The 20334-nt window shown below is 37.7% G+C and overlaps 2 protein-coding genes across 5 annotated transcripts in view; one reads left to right on the forward strand and one right to left on the reverse strand.

Annotated features, from left to right (window-relative positions):
• Positions 1–20334, forward strand: part of LOC123307349 (transcription factor AP-2-epsilon) — a 249269-nt gene that overhangs the window by 114449 nt on the left and 114486 nt on the right. The window lies entirely within an intron of this gene.
• On the reverse strand, positions 8837–12482 carry LOC123307348 (dynein regulatory complex protein 11-like). Of its 2 annotated transcripts, none has more exons than XM_044889615.1 (9): positions 12188–12482; positions 11913–12131; positions 11806–11860; positions 11661–11745; positions 11278–11609; positions 10521–11196; positions 9944–10421; positions 9396–9653; positions 8837–9324 (listed from the first exon to the last, which is right to left on the reverse strand). In XM_044889615.1, exons 1-9 carry the CDS (start codon positions 12386–12388, stop codon positions 8914–8916), a joined length of 2715 nt encoding a protein of 904 aa, XP_044745550.1. In that variant the 5' UTR covers positions 12389–12482; the 3' UTR covers positions 8837–8913. The 2 variants fall into 2 exon arrangements, with proteins under 2 accessions (XP_044745550.1, XP_044745551.1); XM_044889616.1 differs by having other exon boundaries at positions 12240–12375.

Consider the following 20334-nt stretch of genomic DNA (forward strand, 5'->3'; position numbering starts at 1 on the left):
TATCCTCCTAGGATGACCTTTTGCCACTGGTTTCTCAACCAATTCCTCGACATGATCTTTCTGGATATGTCAAATCTCAAAATATGAGGATGTGGAACAGCCAAAAATCAGAAAATATTAACCCTGAAACACCGCTTCTCAAAAAATTTGTGTTTGGTGTGGCCTTATGAGTTATAAAAAATATATAAGCCTTCATAGTTTAATTGAATTCTGATGGATGGTCCTACTTATACAAGTTATTTAAAAAAAAAAAAATGAAGCGAGAACACACATTACCATTAGAAAACGTAGTTAGGTACTCTAAGGAATGTTTTTCAGGATCGACTCATTAGCCTCAAATTGAATTTCCTTCAAAATAGTGTAAAATTACACCATGTGCCTCATTTGAAGAATTATATCTTTCAGATTTCAAATAGTAGTATCATTGAAAAAATTTATCGAATTAACAATGTTCCTTTAATTTTATTTAAATAAAGTTCTTGCATCTGTCAAAAGCATCAGACGTTGAAAGTGTTTGGATCAAAGGGGAGGAACTTTCCAGCTCCAGACTCATTGTCTTGACTGAGTTTCTTCAGTTCACTTATCGATTTTCATCAAGCATTGGCTACATTAATAATAATTCAGTAATTATAGAGAATTGTACATATTGGGATTCTTGCTATGATATATTCATATTACTGAAATAAGTACAACCTTTTCACATCAAGAGGTAGGATACAGTTTACTCTTTTGTCCCAGTGTGGATTTCATGAAGAACCATCCAAAAGCGAACAATCCCAAAAGCTGTGAGAATCCCCGACGGATTTTCTCGGAAATTAGGAGTGAATCGCCTGGATATCATAAATTCATTTGAGTTTGTACGTGAAACCCTGTGGTTAGGTTAATAAATGAGGTTTCAACGGCGCCCACCGCCCTGACCGCCTAATCACAGGTCAAAACTTTCAAGATTACACACAAACGCACACTTCGGCAAACTAAAAGCGAGGGTGGGCCCCAAGTCGTGAACTCTTTCCCTAATTTGAGGTCAGCGATTGCTCTTCTTCTTCGTAGTATGAGAATTTCGAAGGACGGATGGCGCCGAATGAGGGATTTTATGGGAATCATACTGACATGCTTCCTCGCCGACCGGAGAGGTGAGTGATATGATAACTTTCTGTTCGTCTACTGATGGAAACGTATATTCAAGAAACAAATTGATTGTCTGTAAGTCTATGCGAAAGGTCTGAGTTTCGAAAAATAAGAACTGTCAATATTTATACGAAAAAAACTAATAATAATCCGATAGTGCCAAATAACTTTTTCTGGAAAATCTCGCATACAAAAAAATTGAGGCAAATTAACTACCGCTCCAGAGAGTGCCTATATGAGAGTTTATTACAGTACAAGAGCGTATGTATGGTTGCTGAAATTAAACTCTGTTACCAAAAATATTCGAAAATCAAAACCGTTGAAAACTCGAAATAACATTTCAAAAGAAAATCCGTGCGCTGCATGAAATATTTTTCGATAGATATTTATAGGAAAACAAAATTCTCAATATTCATGAAGCAATTGAGATTTTCTCAAATACCGTTTATTTGGCATCTGTTACATCCTTGGGTTCCTAATTTGATAGATTTATCCATGAATTCCTTTAAATAGTATTTAATAATTAATTCGAAAGAAGTTCTAGTTCCAGTAATATTTTGACTTATTCACTTAAAACATAAATACATGGAATGGACATTGACGTGCTATGAATGTATTTATTGTTGTACAAACATTCGATGCTTCTCTGTCTAGCGCGACACTAAGGCAGTGGCGTGAAATAAATAAATTTATATAGCGCCTACCTTTTTGTACGGAAAATTGACGTGGCAATGATGTCAGATTCAACTATCTCAATTGTGATTGGCGACACTAAGCAACTATCTCACTCCAGTCTTTGGACAAAAACAAATGTTCATTTTTCATTCCTTGTATCTATATGCCAAGGTAATTCATTCGTTATATTCGCTGAATTTTTAAAGTGACATTGAACTTCTATGATTGACCATTTTTAGCTTTATCAATAGGTCAATTTTGAGCAGGATCGAATTAATATTTGTTTGGCATCCAGCTTGCATTAGACAAGTTTTGATTTTTGTCGCATTTCAAAATGAGTGATTCATTTTTTTTGCCAAAAATGCCCTTGTCTCTTATATTCGAAGAAAGAGTTAGACCATAAAGGTTTACGCGACTTCAGTCTTGGAATCGTATTTTGTAGAATACCTATAGGACATTATTGGAAATGAGTCGGGGAGAGAGTGAAATTTATACCAAAAATTGAATAGATGAAGATCTAATAGTTCCAGTTATAATTCTCATAGAAATATTCAGCTGTGCATTGCGCTATAAACCTATAAACGGGACAACAGTAGGTATTCAGCAGTCGAAGAAACCAAAGCAAAGGCTGCCGTTCGAAGAGTATATTTGCATCAATAACCCATGAAGTACAAGTTAGCTTGTGCAGAATATTATTCATATCCAATAATCCAACTTCACTTCTAGATATTCTGGATTGAAGCTATGTTCCAAAGAAGAATTACCGAAAACTACGCTCAATTTTCTATATTTTTGATGGTTATTTATATGGAAACACGAAACCTCGATTTTATTTGGGTTAGGACGCAAACGCCACTCGAAAAAGTAATTCCTCAAAATTTCTAAATCTGTAGATAGATTATTCTCTATGCATCTAATATCAGAATGACGGAATGCCAGGGCAATATCATCAGCGTACCTATACTTATAAATTCCTCAGAAGAAGTACTCAGTAAGGATATCACACAGATATAAATTGAAAAGGAGAGGTGCTTAAACTGATCCTTGTGGAGGTCCATTATTCAAAGTTTTGAAATCACTACTATCATCGTCAACAAAAACATGAAATCTTCAACATATCTGACGGCATGTTTTCTAGTTCTTTCCACACATCAGATGGTATAAAGTTTGAAAATCAAATTCCATACATATTCCTTCCATACTGTGACATATGCCGCAGATGAATTCACGAATTCTGTTCCTGTTTTTGGTTTATCATTGAAAACTACTTCAATGAAAGTGATGCTTTTAGTTCTCTAAAACCATCGCGAAAACGTTCTGGTATACGTATATAAGCCAGTTCTAAATAAGCTCAATATTGAAGATCTCCGCTCCAGCATCGGAAAACACTTAGAGAACCCCATCCAGCTCGAAGAAATTATACGATAAAATATCAAATAATGGTACATCAGTCTAATGGACCAAACTCCGAACAGATTTCTGGTAGAACAAATAACAGCAATTATAAAAACCCTACAGAACAATCAAATTGATATCCAGCATTCAATAAAAACCACCGATAACATACAATCCGGCATAATTGCACCTTTGACTAGTCCAGCTTTTTACCTCTTTCCGCCATAATACAATAATTTAGTGTAGGATATGCCCTCAATAATAACCCAGATGGAAAAATCCGAGTGCCCAACTACGTCGTCGGTGCTTCATTAAAGTTTGTCAAGGTTCTAAGCTGATAGGGATGAAATTGATAAATACTTCGATAAAGGGGTAATGGGTGGTTTCGACGGCACCGAGCTGCCCCGGGCGACGTATTTATTATGTCACGGCTGGCGAGGACGCTCAAGAAACTTTGATAATTTCACGTTCGAGGGCTGATGGTGAATACATTACGGGCGCTGCCTTCATGTTTCCTTCTACAAAGTGATCATTTTCGTGTTTGCTGCACGGTCGATTCCGATGTTGATTGTTGGGTGTTGTTTCTTCCTCGAGTTCGACTAATTATTGTCATCTGTTCGGCCGAAAGTCAAAGTTTGCAAGGTGCGAACATTGAGGTCGACAAATAAACGGGTTATATAGTTGGGGAAATTCAGAAATTTACGATGAAGCTGAAGAGTATGTTATTATTCAACTCAACAGTGAATGATTTCGGTTTTCCAAGAACGTTCTCAAAATGAGTAGAAATCGAATGCTATTGTAGCATTGTCAATAATAATTATTTTCAACAAGTACGGGGATATAATCATTTCTCATAAGTGTACCGTGAATTGACTTCATTCAGGATTTCACCACTTACCTATAACTTTTTATTTGGCAATCACCAATCACATAAAACAACAAACTGTTAAGTAAAACTGTTTTCTATATACCTACACAGGGTGAGTCTTTGACTCGTACAAATATTTCAACAGTAGATTATTGAGATCAAAAGAAACAGTTTTTTTCTTTACCATTTTTTCCGATTCGGCCCTGATAAAAGGTTATATCAAGATAATGAGCTGTGCCTTCCATGAAAAAACTAAATTACCTTCAGAATAACTAGCTGAATCTGTGCCACTACACATCTGTGGATCTTTTAAAAAGAGTTGCATTCGGTCAAAGTACTCAATTTATCGAAAAATTCCACAAAATGTTCAAATATTCATAAGATAGCGTCCAACTTTAGTTTCAGGAGTTGGGTTCTTTGAATTTTTGTTATTTTTATGGTACGTAATGGTATAGTGAGAAAAATGGATGATATCTTGTGTTCGAAAAAGATTAATCAAGTAAATGAAAGCTATAGGTATACTGAAATTCATTTCATTCGATAAAATCGTTCGTGAGATATACGAGGATGTATTGAAAAATTCCTAGCCTACTATAGGACAAAACAAAATTTCAATGTCAAAATATTTTATCACTCAACACTCAACATATTCCCCTCTTAATTGGATACATTTATTACAGCCAACCTGCAAGGTCTCTAGACCTTTATAACAAAAAATGTTTCTTCTTGCTCTGCAAACCAGACCTCCACAGCTTTTATTACCTCCTCGTTGGAAGAAAATTTACTAACTTTTTTTCAGTTGAGGAAAGAGATGATAGTCGGATGGAGCCAAGTCTGGTGAATAAGAGTATTATAAGAGTTATAGTAATTCAAACCCCAAATCACGAAGTTTTTGCATGGCAACATGAAATTTGTATGCAGGGGTGTTGTCCCGCAAAAACAAAACATATTTGGATAGCTTTCCGCGTTTTCTCTCTTTAATTTTTTCCGTAGAATGGTCAGTATTGTCGAATAGTAATCTCCGGTTATTGTTCTACCATTGTCCAAAAAATCGATCATGGTCACTCCATGCCAATCCCGAAAAACTGATGAAGCAAGAACTTTTCCAGCAGATTTTTGGAAACGAAACTTCTTAGGTCTTAGAGAACCAGAGTGTCTCCAATTCATCCATGGTTGCTATGTTTCTGGATCTTAGAAATGAACCCAAGTCTCATCCATAGTAACAATTCAATTTAAGAAGTCATCATTTTCAAATCGAACACAGATCGAACGCTATGCTTCTACTCTTGCACGCTTTTGGTTAACATTCAAACATTTAGGGATCCATTTTGCAGCAATTTTTCTCATGTCCAAATTGACTTGAACTATATGATGAACGCGTTCGTATGAAATATTCAGTGCTTCAGATATCCGTTTCAGCCCAATTCGACGGTCTGATAAAATCATGTCATGAACTGCATCGATATTTTCGGGGACTGACACAGAAAATGGCCTTCCCGTTTGGTCATCATCTTCAATGGAAAATTCACATCTTTTGAAGCTTGCAGTCATTCTCGTATCTAAACAAATTTTTTTATGGTTTTTCAACAGCCTGTATCTTTCAAAACGAGCCGATTCGGCAAAAATGGTAAAGGAAAAAATGTTCTTGAGGTTTTGACCTGAAGAATCTACTGTTGTCAAAAACTAGTCAAAAACTCACCGTGTATGTAGGTGAACTTTTCTGGTATTATCAAAATCAAGACGATGTTTTTCATTCAATACGTAGACCGTGATAGCTGTCTTGTCAACATTGCGTTTATTTCTTTAATCAGACTCATGTTGCTTTATTCTAACCTTCTTACAATCCTGGAAAGGGAACCGAAACGTTGGCAATTTTTGTAGTTAGCAATGAATTATCCACATTCCCAAAAACAACCGTTCGAATACTCAAAAAAAAAACAATTTAACCAGTGATAATGGGTCTTATTGAAGAAGCAGTCACTAAACAGTTAAGGTTCTCCAGCGATAGTGGATTTTACGCAGAACTACCCAGGAGTAGATACCCTTTTTTTCTTCGTATGGAATCTGGATTGAATCTTCCACTAGAATCGTTCTTTTTCGCAATTTGAGGTCGTGACAGCTCTGATGCCTCCTGAAGATCTAACTCACCTGCCTATCTCTGATTTAACAGAACATATCAGATCCTATCCCGTTCGCAACATCGAATATATGTAGTTGGATGTTTACTTTCGCCCCCGAAAAAAAAATTCGCATCCCACGGATCGAGGAGAACCGCTCCTTCCAACATGGGAAATCAATCAGGACCCCGGCGAAACAGCGTATCGTTGTCATGACACATGTGATGCGAATCGGCGGCTGCAGCTAGGTTCGCAAACAGGCCCCGGGGTTCAATAACGGGCCCGGGATGTGCCCCGTCTCACCGACGACGTCGTCGTGGCCATAATGCACCCGTCACCCCTCCCTCCCCATGTGTGTCTTCGAGCCTCATTCGGGAACTGAAAAGTGACGACACCCCGAGGGCTGATTCGGAGATGCTTTTTCGCCAAAGGTCCTTCCCACCTTGAAGGAATCCGGGATGTCTAGATTGGGAGCTGTCGAAATCTACCATTTCGATGTATGAATGAAAGGTGCTGGCTGAAATCCTGTTTATTTTATGTGGCATTGATTTGAACGTCTACATTCCATGGGGAAAGCTTAAAGTGATCTGCTGTAGTTGGCACAACTGTCTTCTACCCTCCCGCGGAGTTTGAGTGTTATCTGTCATTCCGTTTGTCAACAGTGCTCCATTAATTCAGTCAGTTCATCCGGGGTCAGTCAAGAGCTGATTATTCCTCAAAAAACATCAGTGATCCAATCCACTTTTTTGGAATTACATATAGGGATGTTTTCAGTAAAGCATAGACGTTCTATCAATTGTGAATAGTAAAAATACTTGTCCTTAGGTAGACATACAGAGTATAGGGAACTCTAACGATTTGTCAAAATCAGCTGACTGTTCGTTGTCGTGGGGCACACAAAGCTTTTTATTATCACTATAAAGAGGCATTTCTGAGAAAGTTATAGTTTAATCACTCTAATCAAACGCCGGGAAGAACATTTTTTTAAGAAAAGGCACAACATACAATACTCGACCAAAACAGCATGTGAATGTGAATCAATGGAGGGAAAAGCTTGTGTGCCCTACGGCAACGATCGCTTAGCTGATTTTGACAAATCGTTAGAGTTCCCTATATTTGAAGGTGAGGCTTTTTTTTCAATAGAAGGTAGGGCAATATGAAGCGTTTCATCAAAAATCACCTAAACAAAACCTTCAAAATGACCAAGTTGAAAAAAAATTGAAAATGATAACTAAAATAGATCCTAATAGGGCCCTAGACCGTTTGTTAGCTGAATTATCGCAAAGCAGTGGGAAAAAACTTATCTCCTGATTCGACCATGTGGTTTCGTTTAGGATATTGGCTCGTTCGATATTTACGTGGTAATGAAAATGTAAACTTTCGATTGCCGAATGGTTCTCATTATTTTTTAGTAACTTACACGATTTTATGAAATGGCTCATTTCGATACCAACTGACAGAAGAGACTTAGGACACAAGTGTAAAAAATAGATTAATACTTCAAAATCTCACCAATAAAATTCGCCTAAATTATTCACGAATTTTTTCACAATGGGCATCACAATCTTCTTGTTCGAACATTCCAACAATCGTCGTAAAAATGGGATGAAATGGGGAAACATCATGGCACTTTTTCAACATAACTAACATAAGCACTTTCAAGAAACTGCCTCCATTTTCAAAATTTTTTTTTTCACCCTAAATTGCACGATACAACAATTATGATTCACTCAAAAGTGACCTTATGCATCTAATCCGATGAACTTGGTACTGAACATCTTCCACAGTCCCGTACTTGAAATTCAATGAAATTTTGTCGAACTTCTAGGGGTCGTATCTCAGCCATCTTGGATACTTCATATAGAAAATTTTTGGTTAGACGACTTATTTTGATGAGCTCTACGTTCTGCCAAAAAAAAGCCTGACCTTTGAAAAGACGCTGTATATACAGGGTGAGCCTTTGACCCGTACAAATATTCTAACAGTAGATTCTTGAAGTCAAAAGAAACACTTTTTTTCTGTACAATATAGCCATTTGAATTTTCATAATGAGGTGTGCCACTCCTGGAAAAACAAAATTACCATCAGAATAACTAGCTAAATCTGTGACACTACACATCTTTGGATCTTTTAAAAAGAGTTGCCTTTGGCCAAAGACCCCAACTTTTCAAATTTCTCAGATATTCTTCAATTTTTAAAATTACTCGAAAATAGCGAATTAAACGATAAAATATGAAAATAAGTAGATAGTTTTATTTTACAAAACATTAAAATTTTTATTGGATATTGAGTTGGGTTCTTTGAATTTTTGGTATTCAATGGTACGTAATGGTCATAATGAGAAAACTGGAAGACGTGGATGATATTTTGTGTTCCAAAGAAGATTCATCAAATAAATGAGAAAATGTATTCCGAAATTCATTTCATTCGATAGAGCCGTTTGTGAGATAGAACTAAAAATAATTTTTTTATGGTTTCTCAACAGCCTGTATCTTTTAAGCCGAGCCGATTCTGAAAAAATGGTAAAGGAAGAAAGTTTCTTCACAGGGGCTAATCCATCTATCACCAGATGACGAGGTAACATGTAAGGTACTTTTGTAGGTTCTGAAATTCCGGATATCTACAAATGGGATATTTAATGGAAATGCCAAGATAAAAAAGATTTTTAATCACTCTATTTCGATACATAAATATTGACACATAAATTCCCTCGATAAAATCATCACAGGATCACTTCTTCTTCCCTTTCTTTTCATTCTGTTTCTCCTCAGCCTCCTTTCTCTTCAACATTTCCTCCCTAAGGGTCAGTTGGTACTTGGCGTATTTCTTCCCCAGCTTCCCTACCGGTGTACCATTGTACCATTTCTCGTATTTCTTCCATACCTTATCGGTGATCGGCTCGATCTTCGTGAAGGGTTCGAAGAGCTCTATCTGCTGTAATGGCTGATAGTATAGCTTGACAATGCGCGACGGCGTCATTATCTTTTTCGTGACTTCCTTTATGACGCCCAAGGGGTATTTGACGGTCAGTTTGCTCAAGCTCGACAGGTCCATGCCCCTGTCGACGCTGTGGTAAGGCATCAGCTGTTCCCTCCAGTAGATGAAGACGCTACCATAGTCAGAACGTGGTATCAGGATAGCCTAGGAATAATTAACGATACGTCAAAATATTTCGATGAGAAAGATGAGAAGGTAAAAGGTCATTCATCTACCTTCTCATAGAGTTTATTCATTTTCTTCGCTGCAGCCCATGGCTGATTGCAGAGGCCCAAAAGCATCACTCTATCCTCAGGCTTGATGACTTTCACCACTTTCTTCAGTAAAACTTTTCCGAGTCTCTTCGGATCTAGATCTTTCTCCTCTGCAGGCACCTTCTTATAAAAAGGCTTCTCTGCTGCGTTGAAGAACAATATTGAGGGCTGTAGGAGTTTTGACATCTTCATAACGAGGTGGAGAAGCATATTCAGACCCTACCAAAGAATGAGAAAGGATTAAGAAAGGAATAAGAAATTAATCTACTTAAATAACATTATGAAATAGGAAATCATGTGTCCAGAAAGAAAACTTGAAGAAAAATATAGGGTATTGGATAAAGCACATCGTTGTTTGTAGGCTTCAAGCTGACGCCAAAGGATAGTGCAGGGTTAATCAGTAACAAGTGTCTCAAAAATATTTTGTTAACGCTTCAATGAAGGTAAATCATGGGTAAATTTGAAGAATCTTCTGAACAATGAGGCTTATATTTCCAAGCATAGCTCACCGGCTTTCCAGGGTACTTTCCCGCTAACACCTCAGGGGATAGGTCGAACAGAACGCACCTGGTGGCGGTAAAGATTGCGTTCGCTAAGATCTTCTTTCCAGACTGTGGTGGACCACATAAAATCGCCGATCGCACCCTCTGTTTACACACGCTTAAGCCCAAGGGTAGGATGAGGTCGACCACTATGGCCTGTTTGACGTCACCGAGGCAGGGCGGTGGATCCAAGAACTCATTCTGTCGTAGTTCCATGTTATTGTAGCTGAAGTCGCCGATGAACTCGTCCAGACGCGTCTTTGGATAGAGTCTGATGATGCCGTTATCCACGAGTTCTTGGAAGATTTCCTCTGTCGTCCTGTGGGCTGTTATGTCCTTCGGTGGTTTCTTTCCCTTCTTACGTTTCGCCTTAGGTTTTTTCGGTTTTTTGGGTTTTTTATTCTTGTCCCTGGCTAGCGCGTCGTTGAGCAGCTCTAGTTCTAGCCTGGAGAGAAATTATAAGAACTCTAACCAGTGGTAGATAGAAATACGAAGAATGATTCAAGAAGAAACTGTAGCATAAAAATATGGTTGGTTTTTTCACCTCATCATCTCATCAACTTTCTGCCTCATCTCAAGCTGCACCTCATAGCACCGCTGATCGGTAATCAGGTCCATATAATGAGTCTCTTCAGGATTCAGCATCTCGTCTCTTTCGTTCCAGATCTTCACGTGCTCAGCTTGACCTTCAGCAAAAAGATAACTACCCTCAGGTTCGTCGAACTCCATCTGGTAATTGACCACGTCGTTCCTCCTCTTCTTCTTATCCTTGATAGCCTTCTTCAAAGCCGCCATCTTGACCTTCTTGGCTGCCTTCTCGGCCGCCTTCTGCTTCGCCTTCTCCGCCTTCTTCTTCTCCTTCTCCTCTTTGGATCCGCCAGCCTTAACTTTCTCCCTGCGTTTCCTCTCCACATCGTCTATCCATTCTTCGGGCGTCATGGTTTCGCCCCTCACGACCAGGATGGTGCCTCCCTTGTCTTCCGGAGGATACTTGTCGAAGTTCTTGGCCCTCAGGTACCATTGGTAGAACCACTCTCTTATCTCGTCGCCTATATCTTCCATGAGACCTGGACCTACCACTCGGAGGATTCGATCTTTCTCCGCCAAATTGGCGTCGATGTACTGCTTTATGCGGAGTTCACGTAGTTTTCTGCGTTCTTCTATGGCTTGTTCTTCTATCTCGTATTCCTTACGAGATCTGAAACTTGTTTCCGTCATACCTTGAAACAGAAGTTGATATATAGGGGTTTGCCAACAAGATTTGTCGAAAACTCAGGTTGTATCTCTTTTTTCTCCTATACCTATCAACAATCTCCTCTCGTTTTCCTTTTTCTTCAGATAATTCCTCCAGTAATGTCCTCTATAAACCCTCTGCAGTGTTCTGGCAGCTTTTTCTTTATCTTCCGGTGTATATTCCCTCCTCTGTTCCCCTTTCTTTGGACTTCCATCATCTTTGTGCATGAGGAAGACCGCCCAGATCTCTCTGTGATACAGTCTTGCCTGCCTAGCCCTCTCATGGCGTTGTATGATCTCAACTGCAGCTGTGATTTCCGCCTCTTTCTTTTGGCGTTCTTTCTCCTCAGGTGATAGCTCTGCTTTCTTTTCAACAGCTATTGGAGTTTGAACTGGTGGCCTGAAATATCGGTGTTAAACTTAAATAGTTCAAGGTTTTCAGTAGAATTACCTCTTTTTCTTCTTTTCCTTCTTGGCATCTTGAGGTTCTTCTACTGGAACAGTAGCTTCCTCTACATTCGCTTCTGGTGCAGGTTCTGCAATAAAGCTTTACCTTCTTAGGCTTACTCACCTAAATCATTGTTCTCCTATATTACCTTCTTCGAGTTCTGGTGGGGGAGTTGAAGGTTTGGTGTAGATCCTCTCGCCGTTCTGGAAAAGGGGAAGTTCAAAGGAAAATACGTTCAGAATCTTGAAAATTCACCTTTATTCTTTCGTACATTTGTTCTATGTCGTATGGTCTGGGGTAGCAGAGATACGGATGGAGAATCTCAATATCATGAGGGACCAGTTTCAACTCTACAAGGGCATCGTCGATGTAGTGATACTCGGAAAAGTCTATCCATCTCAGTTCGTTGAACAATTCTTTAAGGCGGAACACAGCCGATTCCACCAGTTTTCTGATAGCGACAGTTTTTTGAGGCTGAAATGGAAAATTAATATAGCGTATTTAGCCTTTTTCCTTAGTGGGACACGTACTTGAGCCAGCTGATCTAAGCACAAATCTAATTCCTGAACCAGCATGCAGTACCTAGCGTACATTCCTCCTACTAGTTTGTTGGCTATACTGCGTTCTTTAACATCTTCTATTTTCGTCCTGAAGTTATCGTCCTTCTTTTTGAGTTCTTCTAATTCTCGCTTGTTCTTAATCCACCAATTCACGTAGAATTTAAAAGACATTTTGAGCGGTTTACACTGGAATTTTGCCTTGAACAATCAAGTTTTAGATTCTAAAGTGGTTTTTTGAGGTTTGACATGGTCCTTGGCAGTCGCATAGAAATAATACCTGTCTTATTCTTCTGACAGTTTGGCTATTGTTCGGTGAACACCTTCATTCTGGAGATATAACGGATGGAATCGAATCAGGGTGTTCAAAAACGTTTCTCGCTACGGTACTGCACCCGTTGATCCGGCTGTCCAACGAATAAAAAGACCTGATCTGCTCTTGTTGTTCTCTTTGCATCGGATCATGAACGCAGGAAATGTCGTGGGCGTCCTGCTCGATAGGCCGCGGGTCACAACATGGCTTCTTGAGTAGTCAATATGGCCGACTACCCATTGTTTCAGACCGATCAGGAATTCCAATACTTCGATCGGGGTATCGGAATGTCTTGGAGTTTATTATACCTACCTATATAGCTATTCTGGTATGGGTTATGTTAATGTTGGCAACATTGGTTTGAGGAAGAGAGAAAGGGGATCGAGGGCACAAGATCTACTGTATAGGTTATAGGTATTTCAATATGAAATAGTCAGTCTAAAGATACCTAGAAAACAATTTAGTGATTTGATTTCGAAAGTGGTTGATTTGACCTATTTAATTTAATTTTTATAACATCATCTTGCCTTAGGGTAAGGATGTTTTCTTGTCAAAATCTCTCAAAGACAACCATTACTATCAAGAATTTCAATACTCAATATCGGAATGGACGCGATCAGAAACCTCTGCCAAGTTTTGACTTATTCGATTGTTTTTTCTGGTGTTGTTCTTTCATTATTTATGGTTTCCCCACAGAACACCTCAACAACTGAATTGTTCTGTGGTAGTTTCAAGGATGTATAACGACTCTATGTGAATTTGCAATATTTTTAACTTGGAACATAGATATATGTTCCAAGGTTTTTAATAACTAAGATGTCTAAAACTCTGGTGTATTCACTGATTCGATTTTGTTTTTAATTTCGTGGGGATATGGGATCAGTTTCGTTTTTCCCACTGTAGGTAGCGCTGTTTAGAATTTGACAGAGCATTGTCAATTGATATTTGAAAATAATTTCAATACTTCCTACGACTCACGATTATTGGTGTGTGAAAATGTATTAGTTTCGAGAAAGGGATGTAGAACATTCATTCATTCAACATGTCGTTCAGTTTTCTGTATGGACAATCAAGAACTACAACTAAGAATTCGGTGTTGTTGGAATTTGAAGCAGAACCAAATGAGATGAACGAACATTCGGGACCGATATAGCTAAGTTTTATGGAAACTTCAGCAATGTTTCAAAGAAACTGTATTGGAAATACGTAATGTGAATTGTGAGCATGTATTGAGAATCAGAAATACATAAATCTATTCGAGTCTGTTATTTAAAATATTCTTCCTGAGTAGATATAGTGAAAATTCCCTTTCCGTCAACTGAATATATTGGATATTTCACCAATCAACTGTGTTTTATTAATATCATATTGAATTATCCCCCTCACGAATTCAATTTGTCAAACGGAAATTATCTTGAAGAAAAATAGTAAATACTCCTCCGAACCCTTATTCGATAGTGTTGAAAATATTGACAGATTTGTTTTTACAAAGAAAATTAAAGTGTAAATCACAAATAGTCCTTAACATCAGCTGACAAAATGGGCCAGTTCATATTTTGAACTCGGTGATCGATAATCGATATGTCAACGCAAAACAAAATAAAACGAGAGATCATTGGGACTTTCTTTGGTAGAACAAGGATAGAACGAAGCAAATGACATGGTGGCGCCGCCACGAAACTGATCCCATATACCCGATTTTCTGAAATGTTGATGCTTGCAAAAAGTGACAAGTGCACACACCAGTGTTTTAGACATCTTATTAATAACTAACTTTGACACTTTAATACTTTTTCTGTGAGGAAACCATCACTGTCATGCACAAAACAAAGATAGATGTCCCAAAATAGGTATGTGATAAGATGTCTAAAAACACATCTTTGTATGTTATAAGATCTTAGTATGTGAAAAAACCTACTTTGAAATAACCATATGAATTTTTTATTTTATCATTTGCATTTGATAGCCGGTACTTTTCGAAGGATTGTTAAATCATTTAAGGCAATCAAACGATACAGGCTGTTGAAACACCATAAAAAATTTATTTCTAGTTTTATCTCAGAACGTTTCATCGAATGAAATAAATTTTGAAATATAGTTTTTCATTCATTTGATGAATCTTATTCGACTACAAGATATCACCCACGTCTTTCAGTTCTCTGGTTATGACCTTTACGTAGGTACCATAAAAATACCAAAAATTTAAAGAACCCAACTGTTGAAACTAAGTTGGACGCTATATCTAATGAATACTTATTTGAACTTTTGTAAAATGATAGTATTCTTCGTATAATGCTCCGTTCTCGAGTAATTTCATGTTAAAAATTTGAAAAGTATACATATGTGAAATTTTAAAAATTGGGCTGATCTCGACTCTGTTTAAAAGAACCATAGATGTATGGTCACAAATTCAGCTAGTTTTTCTGAGGGTAATTTTGTTTTTCCATCAGGGGTGGCACAGTTCATTGTGAAAACTTAAAATGGCTATATCTTTTTATCAGGCCGAATCGGAAAAAATGGTATGGGAAAAAAGTGCTTCTTTTAACCTCAAAAATCTACTACTAGTAGGTTTGTATGAGTCAAAGACTGATATGGTGCCTCTGTCAAGAATTAATTCGAAAAACTAAAATTCTTGAAAACCCGGTAACATGATGCTTTTCGAGAAATCTGCGACTTAAATGCGTTGAAGAATATGGGGTGGCCCATTTAAAAACACCGAATTTCCTCTATATCTCTCAAACGGTTATTAATTTCTATGATCCGTGACGAGTAGGTATCATAAAAACATAAAAATCAATTTTATTCAAATAAAATGAAGGTTTCAGAACCGACTCAAGCACCTTCAAGTTATAGAGAAGTGATTTTACTTCGAACGGTTCTCCTTGAAAAATCCCCGAGTGAATATCCATGAAAGTCGTTATTTCCTGTACAGTTAAAACTGCCATATATGGACGGCAACTTCTTATACGCACTGTTAATAAGTAATGCCGTCGGAAGATAATTATCATCCCAATCCCCACTGCCGTTCGGATCTAGTCTCCTCCCATGAACTGCCAGGAGGGACTTGAGCTTATGGTATAGGCAAAGATCTCCAAACGAAGTGTTATCTCCGGCAAGAAAAAGCCAACGTAGGTACACGTCAGATGAAACGGGTACATTTAGATTTCAATCTACCATTATGGCATGAACATAATTATTATTTATATGACCGTGCTCGCCTTTGTGATTGACCACAGTTAATTCGAACTTTTACCAACGGACGTATCTACATCGTTAAATTTGTTATTAATTGCCTTCTCTGCTGATGACATGATGTCATGTTATTTATGCACGTCATTCGTTCATTTTCGCTCTGTTCCATTCCGTGTTTTCTTACGTTTTTTTTTTCTGTTTAGTTTGGCTTCGTCGAAGAAGTTTCGTGAATCTGATGAGAAGATTGTCCTGAATGTTATGATTATGTCATTAGGAGAGAAATTCATCGGGTTTTAATCAATACCGAATGGCATAAGTTTGCTCACTCGAGGGATACGGGATCAATTTTTAATCCCACTTAAGTAAAACGCAGTTAATCAATAGAAAATGTTTATTCATATAATTTTTCGAAATATTATCTTCCACAACCTACCAATATTCTTGAGAGCATTTTTTTCCAATTTATCGGCTCTCTCAGATCGTTCAAGGATTCTGGGGTAGGTTGATGATTATCTAATCTTCTTTCGAGCATATCCCATGTTATGCTAATGTTCTATGCAATTCAAATCTGGTAGATAAGTGCGGAGGTATTGGTAAATGTAGAATACCAAGCTCCTCGCGCGCATTCTCAACTAGGTATATGGCAACACGGTGCGGTCTAGCGTTATCGTCTAGAAATTGAAAAGTTTCACCAAAAGCAGCGTGAAACTTTGGCACAACATTGTCAATGACATGCTCCTTATAGTGTCAGGCGGTCATACTCCCAGGACAAATGTGTAGATCTATACGCCCGCTGAAACATATCCCGGGCCCATACCATAACACTAGCCCCTCGGAATGGATGGACTTCTTGGACATAGCGACGATTACGGGGTATGCGTGGGATTGTCCATACCCTTATTCTTCGAGAATCTGAAAATCTTCCATATCTGGATTCATCAATGAAAAGAACACTACGCCATTGATCTTTCCAATTGATATGTTGCCTTGCCCATTCCAGTCTTTGACGCTTGTGTGAATGGAATTCCTCTTACATGGACGTCTAGAATCTAGATTCACCTCTTTCAAACGTCGTCTGATGGTTTCGATGGAAACTTGGACCCCATCTGCATTTGGAAGAGTATTCCGTAGCATTCTGCACGTAGATTTAGGGTTTCTTCTCGCCGAAACGATGATGAAACGATCCTGAGCAGGTGTTGTTTTTCGTCGCCCACCAAGCCTTGGTCTTTCCAACGCGAAACCTGTCTCCCTGAACCTATTCCAAAGTCGAGATATCACACTTTGGCTGACTTGGTGCCTTTCCGCTACAACAACCTGAGTTAGGCCACCCTGTAGCATTCCGATAGCCCTATTAGCCTCAGCGTTTGTTAATTTACGTCTTGGCATTTTCAGAAAACTCGTTTCAAATCGAAGCCGTTGATAAACTGACTTCATTTCAAAATAAGAACATTCATGAAGCATATGCAAAGAACCAAACTTCTGAAAAAAAGCGACCAGATTGACGAAATGTCTCATGCTGACATTATTGGATCGATTCAAGTTGTTATTGAGTTTTAAATGATTTTACAGCGCTTTTCTCGAAGATTACATACTTTTAAAAACGATATCCCTAACTCTTGTGGAGCAGTATCTATATATGTATATGTACACTCTCTAACTTAGAGCTATAGAAACATCATCGAAGAGCTAAAAGTGGTACATATAGGAAGAGCAAGTCTTCTAGTAATAAATCTCCAAATTTCATTTTTCAGGTGCAACAATGCAAAATATTTCAGAGTTCACGCCTAATATTCACAGTATTCGTTGGTCGATTTGGATGATTTAAACACTTTTCTGCATTGAATTGAATCGTAGATCAAGGAAATTTATTAATTTATATATAGCTGAAATTCTGAAAGAGCCACTCTTCTAGTTATAAATCCCGAAGATCGTTTGAGTAAAAACCTTAAACCTATGAAGAAACTGAAGATTTTCTGTAAAGAGTTAAAATATCTCATTATAGGGAAGACACCTTATTACTTCTACACTCTTTTTCAATCTCCTCCTCGAAAGTTTCTCTCGTAATCTCATAACGACATCCAAACACTGAAAAAACCTTCTGGCAATCTTACCAAACTCGAAGAAATCGATAAATCGTCTAAAGATAACGAACAAATCTCCAATAAACGTGTAGGTACGTTGGCTATTGAGCGATCATGGTGAGAATTTATTGGTGTGTTTCCAACGTTCCGCATATCTAATCCGAATAATAAATGAAAGAAAGATCGTACATATAGTTATAGATAGGGACAATAAACTCGGGGACGGGAGAATTGAACCACACAAGGCCTGAAACGAAGGTAAGAGGCCAGGTCAGCGCCAGAAGGAACCACCTACGGGGTCGTGGCAGCTTCTTCAGAGGAGGAATGCTTATTCAAATTAGCCGCATTTGTACACGCGGATGATGACCTGAAAAGGTCACAAATCAAGGAAACTATTCGTGTTAAACATGATTTTCCTTGAGCTATGGTTCGTTCCGAAAGATAATTGCAGATATGAGATTTGGGTTTTTTGGAGTCGGAAATTGTATAGGTATTTTTGTTGAAATTCGTAATTTCAAGATGGCGGTAGCGGAATCAAATAAATTTTCTGCATGCGGAGATCAATTTCAGGGTGAAAAATCTTTTCATCCTGAATTCGTGGGTGTAGGGTCATCCTAATGAAGGGAGTTATGATCTACTGAAATCTTGAATTGCAGAGGGTATACAAGGTGAGTCTTTGACTCGTACAAATATTTAAACAGTAGATTCTTTAGATCAAAAGAAACACTTTTTTTCTGTAGGTACCATTTTTTCCGAATCGGCTCGGTTTGAAAGATACAGGCTGTTGAGAAACCATAAAAAAATGTTATCTCACAAAGGGTTTCACGGAATGAAATGAATGGTTGGATTCTGCAGTTATAATACAAATCTGTAGCGTACGATCGATCTGTCAGTGTCCGATTGAGAGATTCGTAAATAATGCAATTCTGGAAATGTTCCTGTAACTATCTTCTTTACAGTGTTACGTTTGAACCACTTATCGTAAATAGTTACGGAATCCTGTAAGCTACAGATCACTTAAAACGTCAATAATTGCAATTTTCCTGTTACCTAATGAAAATTCACAGATTGGCTTACAGATGAAAGTAGAATACCACCAGAATTTCAGAATATAGTTTTTCATTTATTTGATGAATCTTTTTCGAACACAAGATATCACCCACACGTTTTCTAGTTTTCTCATTATGACCATTAGATACGTACCATAAAAATACCAAAAATTCAATGAACCCGTCTCTTGAAACTAAGTTGGACGCTATCCAATGAGTATTTGATGGTCTTGTAAAATAAAAGTATTCTTCATATTTTCTCGTATAATACGCCGTTTTCAAGTAATTTGATGTTCAAAAGTAAAAAATATCTGTGAAATTCGAAAAATTGGGTACTTTGACCGAATGCAACTCACAGATTTAGCTAGTTATTCTGAAGGTAATAGCACAGCTCATTATGAATCTTATAATGGCTATATATTTTTATCAGGGCCGAATCAGAAAATATGGTATGGAAAAAAGAGTTTCTCTCGACCTCAAGAATCTACAGGGTGTCCCAAAACTAGTGAATCAAACGTCAGAACACGATGGAGTAGACCCCAGTAAATGTAAATTGAAACAATTGTTTTTTCTACATCATTTTTATTACTCAGAATAAACCCTCTATAGGGGTGATAATATGGGAGAAAAACGCTGTCCTTAATCACAAATTGGCCCTGTGATTAGAAAAATAGACCGAAAATCGGCAATTTTAGGTTAGTTTTTTTTGGAAACGGTACATTTTCGCTTAAATAATGTTGTTGACATAGTATTTGATCTACTCTACAGTGGTGTGACGTTTTATTCACTAGTTTTGGGACATCTTGTATATGCTGTTAAAATATTTGTACGAGTCGTTTTTTCGAAAATATTCATTTCAATTAATTTTTAAATGCATGTAGATATGCCTAAGTATATGGGATTTATACAACAGACAATAAGAAAACTTCCGGAACTGTTCATATTCAGAAAAAATAAATAAATTGGTCATTTCCATCTTCTAAGTCCGAATATGCAAGTTTATGTGAAGGTCATAAAGTAATTCATCATAGTGGATCGTGGAACTCTACATCCAGAGGCGTTTTTCCTACGGCAAGGGAATCCTGACGGAAGGATCGCCCACCCAGAGAAACTGCAGCGCTCGCAGGGGATGTCATCGTTTTCAAAACAGGGCGCCAAGAAGTCTCAAACAACTACCAAATTGTCTGTACTGTATACATTTTCTATGAACTATTAGTTATCTTTCAGTAGATATGGTACTATGCATATGTTTTGTCGTATAAGTAATACATTACTTCACTCACAACAACAGTTTAGTTTTATTCAAAAAACTTCAGTACCTAATGTAGTACCTACATGTCTTCATCAAATATCTACATCATAATTATCAATTCCTTAAAAGTATGACTTTAGAAGCTCTCAAAAAACTTGTATTGATTCAACAAACCGAAAGTTCCAATGAAAGTGTATTGTTGGATAATAACAAAAATAGTCCTCTGATGAAAT

The sequence above is a fragment of the Coccinella septempunctata genome, chromosome 2 (assembly GCF_907165205.1).
Source record: "Coccinella septempunctata chromosome 2, icCocSept1.1, whole genome shotgun sequence".
Taxonomy (NCBI): Eukaryota; Metazoa; Arthropoda; class Insecta; order Coleoptera; family Coccinellidae; genus Coccinella; species Coccinella septempunctata.